This window comes from Eumetopias jubatus, unplaced genomic scaffold (assembly GCF_037043125.1).
Source record: "Eumetopias jubatus isolate StellerSeaLion01/CBP00866 unplaced genomic scaffold, mEumJub1_p1.0 scaffold_7, whole genome shotgun sequence".
Lineage (NCBI taxonomy): Eukaryota > Metazoa > Chordata > Mammalia > Carnivora > Otariidae > Eumetopias > Eumetopias jubatus.
The window spans coordinates 76,223,487-76,235,864 of record NW_028274813.1 but is presented as its reverse complement, the minus strand read 5'-3'; the positions used below and the strand labels follow the sequence as shown (position 1 = coordinate 76,235,864).

Genomic DNA, 12,378 nt, shown 5'->3' with positions numbered 1-12,378 from the left:
AGAACCTCTTTTCTCTGGCCTTACATAGGATCTGAAGAACAAAAGAAATCCCCGGCTGGTGCCATATGCATTACTGGATGAGCGTACCAAGAAGTCCAATAGGGACAGCCTTCGTGAAGCTGTTCGCACATTTGTCGGTTATGGCTATAACATTGAGCCGTCGGACCAAGAACTGGGTAATGAGCTGAGATTGTTCATTCTGGTCCGGGTTGACTAAACTGGTCCTCTTCTGCAGAAATGCTGACTTCGAACAAGTCTAACATGTACTATTAGAAATGATATTGGTACCAAAGAGAACTAAACTAAATGGCATATTTTAACAAGTGAGGGGAGGAGGGAGGAGAACCATGTTTAAACTCTGGGATGAGTTTCTATGGTGAGCACTTCTGTGACCCAGTCCCATGGGGAATAAGTGATCCTACAGCTTAGCTGATCTTTTTGGGATATTTGGTCACAAAACCTTTATTTCTCTTACTTACCAAACACGTGAATATCAGCTTACTTTGGGGCCAGGTTGTCTCATCTCTAAATTGAATTCTAGCACTGATTAAAATCACCAGCCCATAATTGATGAACATGTCATGTCATCCCATACCTAAGGCGTACTATAGGCAAATTGGGTGTATTACAGACAGTTAAGAGGATAGATTTGGCATAAGACAGATCTGGGTTCAAATCCTTACTCTCTGCTCAGCTTATTTGCTCTTTGATCTTGAAAAGTAAACCTTTCTGAGCCTCAATTTTTTCATCTGTAAAGTGAAGACAGGATTACCGACCTCATAGGATTGTTGCTATGTATAGTTTCTAAAGGATCTACCACAAAGTAATCACTCAGTGAGTGTTAGCTTATATTCTGATTATGATATGATGATAATGGTGATTATTCTATTAGGAACAAAATGACATGTTGGGTAGTGGTACGTCTGTCAGTCTTTGTTGTTGTGAAATTCTTTTGAGGAATGCTACCTAATTATTAAAGGCCTATGTTCTCTCTTTACCTCCTGCACCCTCTGCTCCTCTCCTCACAATAGCTGATCCAGCTGTGGAGAAAGTCAGCATAGACAAGATTCGATTTTTCCGGGTAGAGCGGTCTTATGCAGTGAGATCTGGAAAGTGGTATTTTGAGTTTGAGGTGGTGACCGGAGGAGACATGCGCGTCGGCTGGGCCAGGCCGGGCTGTCGGCCTGACATTGAGCTGGGCGCTGATGACCAAGCCTTTGTGTTCGAAGGCAGCAGGGTGAGTCTGGATATTGTCTGCATGTCCCCAGTCCAAGTTTCTCTGCTCCAAACATTTCCCTGGAAATTGTAAGTACTGAGTGTCTGGATCTCTGGCTTCAAAGTGAGTCACCACCACCACTGGCTAATTTAGATCATCGAGTGATCATGACCTAGCTATGGTCATTTTGCTCTTTGCTCTGATAAAGGAGAGGACTGTGTGCCCGCGTCCTTTCTGTAACCTCCATATCCGCCCTTGTACTTGAGCCCATTGCCTCCATTCCAGAGGAGGGTCACAGAACACACTGCAGCTAGTATGTGCAGAAATCTTGCCACTTTGTCCCAGAGCGAGTTCTGCTTGCTGTCATGGCCAGCTGGGTATTGGGAGACTCCGGCTACCTTTTCTGATGAGCCTGTGTAACTCGGTTTCATTTGTTTTGTGAGCTAGGTCATTCCTCCATGTGAGTTGTCCCTGGTAGAGGGATGAGTACCTTGTAGAAACCAGGTACCACTACCAGTTAGGAGAAGTTGCTCATGGAGTCATTTCTTCAGCTGGGTGGGGATTTTTAGGACCTCCACTCCTTTAAGCCCTGGAGTCTTGTTTCCTAGGGCCAGCGGTGGCATCAGGGCAGCGGGTATTTTGGACGTACGTGGCAGCCAGGAGATGTGGTTGGCTGTATGATTAACCTGGATGATGCTTCGATGATCTTCACACTGAATGGGGAGCTGCTGATCACCAACAAAGGCTCTGAACTCGCCTTCGCTGATTACGAGATTGAGAATGGTAAATCTGCCACCTTCCCCCACCCCTATTCCAGCTCTGTGAAATGAGGGAAAATCCAGGGAGAGCTGGGTGAGCTCATCTACCTCCTTATTTAGGATGAACCATCCTTTGCATATTTGAAACTCTGGTGGTGTACTATCATTTTTGAAGAGTCAAGACAAATAATGGTGATAGTTGGTATGTACAGCATAAATATAAGTTCTGAACTTATAGATAGATTAAGAAGCTCTCCTTGGGTTCCCTACCCTCTGTGCCTTGGCCTGTTAAGGTTTCCCAGTATTACAAAGGAAATGTTAATTGTGTATGGACTTAGGCCCTGGGAGAATAGAAAAGTCAGTGTCAGTCTGCATGTTTGTGTAATTGAACTTTATGCTTTGATGAGAACCATTGAGACAAAAAAGTTCGACTTAGCTATTGTTCCCTTGAATGAAATGTAATTTGTTTTGGAATTCAAACATGCTGCGAAACCCAAGCACAGTTGCACTCATTAATGGCCCTGAATAGACGGCAGTCAGGCCAGTGCCTCCAGCTACACAGAGGAGCCATGAGCGGTTCTCATTTCCTGTCCGCATAACTACATTATGTACAAACGTGGTTGGCCGTGTATAGGAGAAGGAGCACTGCACTGTGATTCAGCTGACTTGCTCCTGACAGGCTGTGTGGCTCCTAGAGAGTCTTGGCTTGACCTCTCTGGATTTCACTTCCTTCATCTATACCAGAAAATTAGAGGATGGACCATATAAGTTCCAACTTCCTTCTCAGTTAGAAAGTTCCAGGGAGATGACTTAATACCCACTGTATGTATGCCCCTATGCTTGATGCTGGCCCTCTCTCTTCTTCATTAGAGACGAGGACGAGGCGGAGTCGTTGAGAAGGCAAGAGCCTGCTCTGGGTCGGCTGACCATGCCTCTACCCCTCTCTACCTGTGATATCTTGGGTTCACTTTGTTTAACCTTGTCTCCCCACTCTGTAAAGGATTAGGGCTCCTGTTAGCTCTAAATTTCTGAAACTCTACAAAAAGAAACCATTTTCACCTAGCAAGCTAAAAAAGAAAACTACCTAAGCAAGAACAGCAGAAATATGTGTAACTGTATGTATAATAGCATAAATATCCTTTATTGACAGAATTTTTAACTTTATAAATCCTTTTCATGCTTTTTATGGACACCTATTATCCATACCTAACTGTACTCTAAGAGAATTTTTAAGGTTTTTCTACAAGCCACATATTTGGGGAAATAGAAAGGTTGCAAATCAATGTCTTTTCCTAGAAAGACAAGACAACTGAAGCCAGATGGGGTCCTACTTTCATGCCTTCTGCAAAGAATCCTGGTCTCAGACACATGTGGGAAAGACATTACCAGCAGAAAGAATGACTTCTGTGCCACTCAGAGGCACAGCAGATGAAATGTGTAGGACAGGAGGGCGGGATAGAAGAGCCCCCTTCTGACACTGTGCTTGGGAAACCACTGTCTGCCAAGTACCCACCACACACAGTGCTCTCGTCTTGAGGCCAGAAGGAAGAACTAGAAGATCAGGCTCATCCCCAAGGAAAGTAGCTCCCTAGGGAAAAAGAGTCCAATGACCAGGGACCTTCTCCTGGCTCTACTGTGTACGAACCAGGGGGAGATTACTTACCTATGAGGCTTTGGCCCCACATAAGGAAGAGCTAAGAATCTTGTCTGTTGTGCAGAATTATGAGAACTCTGTAAAGTCCAAAGCCTTGTTCCTCAAAGGGTAGCCCATGTGTGAGAAATGCAGGATCTCAGGCCCCCATGCCAAACTGCTGACAACATACTCCAGTGGTTTGCACATTAAGGCATGAGAAACAGTGGTCCAAAGTATATATAAATGGCAAGCAATAGCAATGCAAAGAGGCTCCTTTTCTTCTTGTAAAAATAAATAACACACAAATATGAAAAGAGAACTCATAACACAATGTAGTATGTTAGAAATGGCAAATGAGGAATACAGAAAGGAAATTCTAGAAATACGGGCTTGGAACTAAATGTGAAATAAAGAATCTAAGAAGTCCACCCCTAAGAAGCAGGGTATTCCCTTCTGGGGGTATAACTACAGTAAGAATAATAGTGTATGAGTAGTGTGAGTAGTAATGTGGAATCGGGAAAAGGCAGGAAAGGGTGCGAGAGTCTGGAAGATTTATGCATTGAATTTATGGAAGACAAAGCCGTGAAGATAGAGAAGGTGCAGGTGACAGCCTCAAATACCAAGACTCAGTCTTTTCACTCAAGAAATTTGTGTTGTCTAACCTGGGCCAAACGCCCTTGGACTTGACTCTGGGACATGGGAGCTGTTGTAGGGTTTGAGCAGAATACTATAAAGAAGAGGGATGTTTTATGATAACTGTGCTTTTCATTACAGTCTGTGTTGTAATGAAAGAAATGCCTCCTAGACCTCTTGTGTATGGGGACATGATCTGACCTTCAGAATAGCAAAGTCTATTATTAGTGAGCTGTTTTATAATAGAACTGTACCGTATTGTGTTAACATATTATGCTATAATATTGTACTGCAATTTAATAATACAGAGACAAGATAAATGGAAGGCTCTTTCTGTTCTGTGATGGCTCAGGAGTCTGCAGAAGGACAGTTGAAAGGAAGTCAACATGCCATTCTTTGATGACAATAACCCAGAGGCCTGGAATAGCCCTCTAGCCACTCTCTGCTCTCTGCCTAAGGCGGAAAGTGGCAGCAATTCTTGCCTTGAGCTGTTATGAAAAGCAGCTGTTGAAAATCATTTTGTGCACAGTAGCCCCCATAAAGCAGAATCTCGTCTAGGCTTGTGTTCTGGTTGCCAGTGTCCCAGCCTGGATTCAGGCCATTCCCCCAGTGGAAGTGATGCTGGTGGGAAGTTCCTAGTCCTTTGGGGGAAGGGATGGGGACAGGCATTCCAATGCATGACTTTTCCCCTGGGTTATTTCTAAATTGTTATCTCCATCCTTTTCAGCATCATAGTTGATACACTCTTATCTGCCTCATTAGGAGTGTCCTAATCATTGTTCCCTACTCAGACCCTGGCCTGGACCATCACAGTTCTCTGTGTTGTCACCTCATAGCATCTGGAAGCTCAGAAGCTTCCCTGGTGAAACTTTTGCTATTAGTCTTCTTTTTTATTTAAGGAAAGGAAGATACATGGGGCATCTGGGTGGCTCAGTTAAGTGGCTGCCTTTGGCTCAGGTCATGATCCTGGAGTCCCCGGATCGAGTCCCGCCTCAAGCTCCCTGCTCAGCGGGGAGTCTGCCTCTCCCTCTGATGTGCTTGCTCGCTCTCTCTCTCTCTCTCTCTCTCTCTCTCTCTCTCATACTCTCTCAAATAAATAAAATATAAAAAAAGGAAAGGAAGATACAATTCTGAACGTCCTGTTAGGCGGAGCGCGGCTTTCCTGCAGTCTCCCGGGCCGCCTCCCTGCCAGGCGCTCCCCGCTCCCTGGGGAGACAAAGTGCTCCGCTGCAGCTTTGCTGTCTGCAGGGGGGGCCTCTGAGCTGTTCCTCCCAGGGGCTCGTCAGGGCTTTGCAGATCCCCCAGCTCTGCTGGCAGCTCCTCCGTAGGTGGCAGATGAAACGCATTTGCAGGAGGTGTCACTGCCATCTGCAAGCAAACCACACAGGTCCCAAGGGTCCCCCACCATTCTCACTTCAGATGGGTGCTAAGGTGCACAAAGCAGCTGGAGCCAGGCAGTGCAGCCCCTCATATCAGGTGCTGGCTACAAGGCTCCTGACGACCTCCGTGCTGCCCCTGAACTCCATCTTCCTGAGGCCTAGTGAGAAATGAAAATGGGGAGAGCACGTGCTACTGGAGGGAGACCCTCAGAAATGCCCGGGCAATGGCCTGGGCACTCCTCTAACCACCGCTCTCCAAGATCTCAGTTGTTCCTTTACCAGTAATGAGCTGCTCTCATGTCTTTCCGCAGCTTGAAATGGATTAACAAAGGGTCCCTGGTTTAGATTTTCTAGGGAATGAGGTGTTTTTGGTTTTTTTTCCCCCAAGCTCCTGAATTAGAAAAAGATGGCCCCCCGGCTCTCCCTCTTCCTAATCACAGAACTAGTCAAGGGGCCTTGTGAGACAAAATTTAGCGGAACTTGGAGTCCTCTGCAGAATTTAAATGCCTGGGTTCTTGCCGTTCCTCTCCTGGAAAGAGAACTCTGTGCACGTCGTGGTTCAAGATAATGCCATTTGCAAATTTTCTCCGGAAACCTCTTCAAAAAATGTCAGTGTACTGGGCCGCCTGGGTGGTACAGTCAGTTGAGCGTCCGACTCTTGGTTTTGGCTCAGGTTGTAATCTCAGTATCGTGGGATCGAGCCCTGCATCAAGCTCCATGCTGAGCATGGCGTCTGCTTGGGATTCTCTCTCTCTCTCCCTCTGCCCCTCCTGCTCATTCTCTCTCTCTCTCTCTCTTTCTCTCTCTCGAATAAACAAATGGATCTTTAAAAATAGTGTCAGCATATTGCACCTATTAGGCTGCATATAGGGAGGGGTATTTCTTTTCCTCTTTGGTTTTCTGTCCTCTTTTCCAGTTTCATTTGAAGCTAGGGGTTAACTGAGTTGTGTGCAAAGTGCAAACCCTTGTTTATGAGAGTCATTGCTCACTCTGATGTCATGTGGCCTTACCAAATGATCTTTTTATCCAGATTTACTCCAGGAAGCTATGTGGCCCCTTGAGAAGTAGCCCTTTTCATCTAAGGGGCTGACAATGCTTTGTGGTTGTGGGTCTCCAGCTGCTTTGTCTGGAGGCAAACTGGTCAATGACATAACACTTCGGGAAAGTGAAGAAAAGGTCACAAAGCAAGTCATTGTAGGTAAGAATTAGAAAGCAGGCATCCTGGACTTAGTCCCCATTGCTTGCTCTGGACTGCTTCTCTGGCAGCCTTTTTCACATGCTGGCTCTAAATGCTTACCAGGTGACAGACCTTGAACAAGCTATCCAGCTTACTAAGCCTCAGTTTCCTATTCTGTAAAATGGGCATAATCATGAGCTAAATCTACAGAGCACTAAGCCCAGTGCCCAACGCCTAGAAAGTACTTGATAAATATTAGCTGTTGTGGTTTATCATCATTGTACCCCCCCACCCTTATCTATCAGGCAGAGTTGGAAAGTTACATGAAAGTTTAATGCCTCAAGAAAAAAACTTTTAGAAATTGAAAGATCATAAGCTAGATCCTCTCAGCCAGGTGGAACGAGCTGATTCAATATATCTTGGTATCAAATATTCTTCCCCGGGAGAAAGTGCTGACACCTTATGAGGGTTTATCTTTGCTCTTGGTCCTTTCTTGGTTTTCTCTTTTCTGATCCAGGCTTTGGATTTAGCTTCTTTTCAGCTGTTTTACAGAGCTGTCCCAGCTGTGCCCGCCCGGTCCCAGGCAGTGTTGGACAGTCTTTCCCCCACAGCTATCCCGTCTGTAGCTGGTGCAGCCCCGCCTCCTCTCAGGCTCTGTTCTGCTCTCCCCTGCCCCTGTCCTGTAGGGATAGCACTTGACTCTATAATGAGTGCAGTCCTCTGTCCCGGGACATGACTGCTATTTAAAGCTGGGGCATTCATCCCCTGGAACATTCACCCCTTCTCTTGCACACCGACTGGCAGCTGGGTCTATGAGTCAGAGTATGTGGGATCTTGTCCCATTTTGCTACTTGCCCTTCTCATGACCTTGGTCAGGTCCATTAGCTCCTCAGGTCTCCACTTCTGTCCTCAATGAAGTACTGTCCACTTTGCTGGTAGCTTAGGAATGAAGAGGAGCCCAAGTCCCTTAGAAAAAAGGCTTCCCACATATATTACCTGTTTTCCTTCTGCATGTGTCTTATGTCACCATGGGGGCTGTGACTAGGAAGTTATTGGTGTGACTTGAGTTATTCAGAAGTCCTCATCTCGGCTTCTTCCCACTCGGGCTTTTGTGCCTACTGCTTGTGCATTCCACCACCCAAGTCAGTAGAGAAGAAGAAAGGAGAAGACCGATGCTCTTAAGAGGTCCTTTCTCTGCTCACATCAGGGCGACACTGCTTTGTGATCCTGGCTCCAAGTTACAGCTACTATGGTGGCAGTGTTCTGAGTTGTGTTAGCCCCTTTAGCAGAAGCCAAAATGCAGTCTTGGGAGTAGCGATGCTTTACAGCAGAACATTCACTCCTCACTATTCCATTTTTGTCCCTGTTTGTAGAAGTGCCTTGGGATCAGGATAGTTTCCTTCCTTTACATCTTCTCGTAGTGCATTGCAGAGCCCTCTGTCCCAGTGGGGACCCAAGAAATGTTGCTAACCAGCAATGCTCATTCCACACCAGTATCAGATTTCCAAGGGTCCCTTATAAAAACTCCCTGTCTGCAGAAAGGAGATCCTTTCCTCTATCACAGTCCCTGGCACAAAACTCCCAGAAGCCCAGCACCGCTCTGGAGGTTGCGTGAAGGGGTGCTTATCTGAGCTGTCCATCTACTTGCCCGAGGGCTAGGCCACCCGCTACTGTCAGTCCTCGGTGTCTCTGAGCGGAGGCTCTCTGAATAAACATCACCCTCATTGTGCTAGCATTGCATTAAAGCTCTGTTATTTGAAATGATACCAGTTGGTATCAAATAGTGTCCTAAATGAGTTTGACAGTTTCTGGAAGCAACCAACTTAGCTTCCGAGCGATTTACTTTTCACTTCTGTGCTTCATCTACATAGAAACTTTGTGGCTCGGGTAATGGTATATCAGCACTACCTCTAGGAAGAGTGGATTTTGTCCTTGGTTTCTATAGACAAAAAAGCTTGCTGTTGAATATAAATTCTCCCAAAGGTAGCCTTTAAATTTCCCCTTAAATAAACATTCCCATCTTAGGAGTGACACCAGTTGACTTTGTGGGGGCTCCAGCCCATGCTTAAGCCACTGGCCTCAGAGCCCTTCCTCTCCTTTCAAATGCTCTCGCGATGCCTGCCTCCTACACCCTCCTACACCCTCCCTCCTACACCCGCCCACCCACCCTACACCAAGCTTAGTGCTTGCCCGGCTCTGCTGATGTGTCAGTCCACAATTATGATTTGTACATATCCTGCAAACAGTTTGAACTTCTGCTCTGGAATATTCTGCCTGGCAGGTTATTAATATGACGAGATGCAGGCGTAAGCTTGGAAAGAGACCGTAAGTGCAGGAGGGGAGGGAGGAACTACCCACGGCTCTTGCTGGGAAATCTCACCTTCTGCTTGGGGCGTGGGGGCGCAGTGCAGGCTCAGGGCCTGGCAGTTTGTCAACAGTATTTTGTAAAGCCCCAGAGTCAGTGTTCAGAGTCAGACTCAAAACAGGAAGTACCCTCAGACCACCCATTTCACTGGGGAAGAGGCTGAGACAGGCTGTTTGTACCAAGTCCTTCTTTAGGATCCTTGGGTTGTTTTGTTCTTGGCAGCGTTTAAAATTTCCCAGGGCCTAACGTCGGTTTTAACGAAAACAGAGATAAAGAATTTTATTTATCCTCTTACTGATTTTTACTCTTCCAGCTGATATGTATTTACACCCAGAGAATAATCTCAGTTGGATGGTTGTTTCTCCCCCAAATCATGTTGAACCAAAGTCAGTTCTTTTCCCCAGACACCAATGGCAGCCATAGATTCCATGCGACCTCCTGTTGAGTCTGTGTGCCAGCCAAAGGACGGTGTCCCATCTTTCCTCCTGGACTCAGAGCTGTGAAGAAAGCCAAGGTCTGACTTGCTCACAGCTTCCTGCGATGGTCCTATAGGCTGAAGCAGGCTCTCTTGCACCATTCTGCAGGCTTTGTGCCCATCTGCTCTCTCGGACTGTCTCAGATCGGCCGCATGAATCTCGGGATGGATGCCAGTACCTTCAAGTTTTATACCATGTGCGGCCTCCAAGAGGGCTTTGAGCCTTTTGCTGTCAACATGAACCGTGATGTGGCGATGTGGTTCAGCAAGCGCCTCCCGACGTTTGTCAACGTGCCAAAGGATCATCCCCATATAGAGGTAAGGTTACACCTCATGGGTGGCCCTGGCAGGGCAGGTGGGCCAAGGCACTAAGCTCCTGCTAATGCTCCTGTCAACAGGCAGCTGCTTATCTAAGTCCATGCCCGGGCTGCCTCCCTCCTGCCACCCCACTGGTCCTCAGAGCCATAATCGTGGGCATGTTTATTGGGGCAGCTCAAGGGCATCTTGCAAATGGCACCCACCGTGCAGAGACATTCTTGCAGATCAGTCCCCGGGCCTTAGGGCCACTGTGTTTCCTCCAGATGTTTCTGTACTGTTATGGCCATATGAGTACAGTGTCCCAAGACCTTAAATGTTGTTTTCCTGAAAAAATTCAGTACCTCTACTCAGGATGATACGTCCCAGACCTAGTTCTAAGCTCATAACATGGTGTCTTGTAGGTCCTATATATTTCTACAGAATTACTTCCAGCATTTTAAGCTAACATGTAGCCATTGACTATGATACCCTCATCTTGTAGAAGGGAGCTCAGAGGAGCCAGAAATTGTAAGGAGCCTGATATGGATGCTGGTTCTCCATCTGCTTGCCTCTCTTTGCCGGCACCCGCCATGGTTTGATTCATGGGAGGGTCAGGGAGTGGGGGGATGGCTAATGGAAAGTCAGGCAGATCAGCAACCTTGAAGCATGAGACGTAGTGGCTTGCTTTCACCTGACGGTAAGTTCCCTTAACTCACCTTCCCGTGTAAATCCAACAAGCACCAACTCTTAATCCTTTCCTTTTCCCCATAGTCTTAAATAGTAGAGACTTTTATATATGATTCTTACCTGATCAGCACTTTTTTTAAAGATTTTATTTATTTGACACAGAGAGAGTCACAGCAAGAGAGGGAACACAAGCAGGGGTAGTGGGAGAGGGAGAAGCAGGCTTCCCGCGGAGCAGGGAGCCCGAAGCAGGGCTCCATCCCAGGACTCTGGGACCATGACCTGAGCTGAAGGCAGACGCTTAATGACTGAGCCACCCAGGCGCCCCTGATCAGCACTTTAGAAAGCTGGCTCATAAACTTTTAGAGGTCAGGAACCCCTTTGACAAACTGATGGAATCTGGAGACCCTGTTAGAAAAATAGACACACCACACAAAAATGGGTAAGCCCACTCAGAGACCCCAGGATAGGAACTGTTCTCTAGAACGTAGGGGGATACTTAGACCATAAGAAAATTATTAGTATAAGTCTTACTTTACTTCCTCTGCTCCCGCCTCCCCCGCCCCCACACACACACGTTTTAAAAACCCAGTTTTGCTCTTTCCTCCTCCAGCCCCGTCCCTTGCAGTGCTATGCGCTGGCACTGGGAATTTCCCTGGTATTCAGAGGTCCCTCAACCCTCAGGCTGTGACTGTGGTGGGGCTGGGAAATGTGCCAGGTGGGAGATGATCCCTCGAAGGGAGCCATGATGTCTCTCCTGGAGCTTTGGGCTTTCTGCTGTCTTTTTCCTTAAATAGTCTCTTGCCCACTGACAGGGGAAATCTTTGGAAACATTTTCTCCTTTAGCCACCTGCCCCTGACCTGAAAGATCATCTTTGGCAGAATGCTATGCTGCATCATCCAGATACCACCCCCTCTGTTACACCTGTTCTCCACCCTTGATCTTGCAGAAAACCTAGTGGGCGTGCTCTGAAATCTCTAATTTCTCCAGCCAGAGGCAGATCTGTTATTTTCTGTGGAGCAGGATCCAAGTAACAGTGAAAGTAACAGTTTGGTTATCACTGGGGACAACTTTTATAGCTCACAGAAAGCCATGACATATGGAATAGCAATGAGGGAAGGAGCGATAAGGTCAAGATCAGGCCCTTGGGGGTGTCAGGTAAGGAGCCTTGGTGTTTCCAGGTCGTGAGGATCGATGGCACCATGGACAGCCCTCCATGCCTCAAGGTGACCCACAAGACATTCGGCACACAGAACAGCAATGCCAACATGATCTACTGCCGCTTGAGCATGCCCGTCGAGTGCCACTCCTCCTTCAGCCACAGCCCCTGTCTGGACAGCGACGCTTTCCAGAAAAGGTGAGGGCGAGGCCCCCCACTCTCAGACATGCTTCTCATGTGTGCCCTGAAGTTGAATTCCTGTCTCTCTGTTTCTTACTCTGCCTGAGCACGAGTCGGTAGGGCTCCCTCTGCTTTCAGCCAGGTAAAGAAACCAGAATGTGTGTGTACACATGTGTGTGCATACACATGCATGTGGGTGTTGGTGCAAGGCGTAATTAGGGGACCAGTCAAGCCAAACAGGGTCACGTCTAGTGGAAACATTTCTGCTCTTCTTGAGCTCTCTGGGTCCTTAGCCTCCTTGCAGCCTACATATCCGGTGTTTCTGGAGCAAAAGGAATATAGGTGCATGAGATGCTGCAATTGTTGTTGCCTTTGTGTGCAATTAAAAGCCTCTAGAGGCAAACTGTGCCTTCTTTATATA

General features: G+C 47.1%; 1 protein-coding gene across 1 annotated transcript in view; it reads left to right on the top strand.

Annotated features, from left to right (window-relative positions):
- RYR3 (ryanodine receptor 3) overlaps positions 1–12,378 on the top strand; it is a 364,573-nt gene that overhangs the window by 166,135 nt on the left and 186,060 nt on the right. The window contains exons 26-30 of the mRNA XM_088025080.1: positions 29–176; positions 1,032–1,237; positions 1,825–1,999; positions 9,746–9,954; positions 11,800–11,975. Of these exons, the coding sequence (XP_087881206.1) occupies positions 29–176; positions 1,032–1,237; positions 1,825–1,999; positions 9,746–9,954; positions 11,800–11,975 (914 nt within the window). The remainder of the gene's footprint in view (positions 1–28; positions 177–1,031; positions 1,238–1,824; positions 2,000–9,745; positions 9,955–11,799; positions 11,976–12,378) is intronic.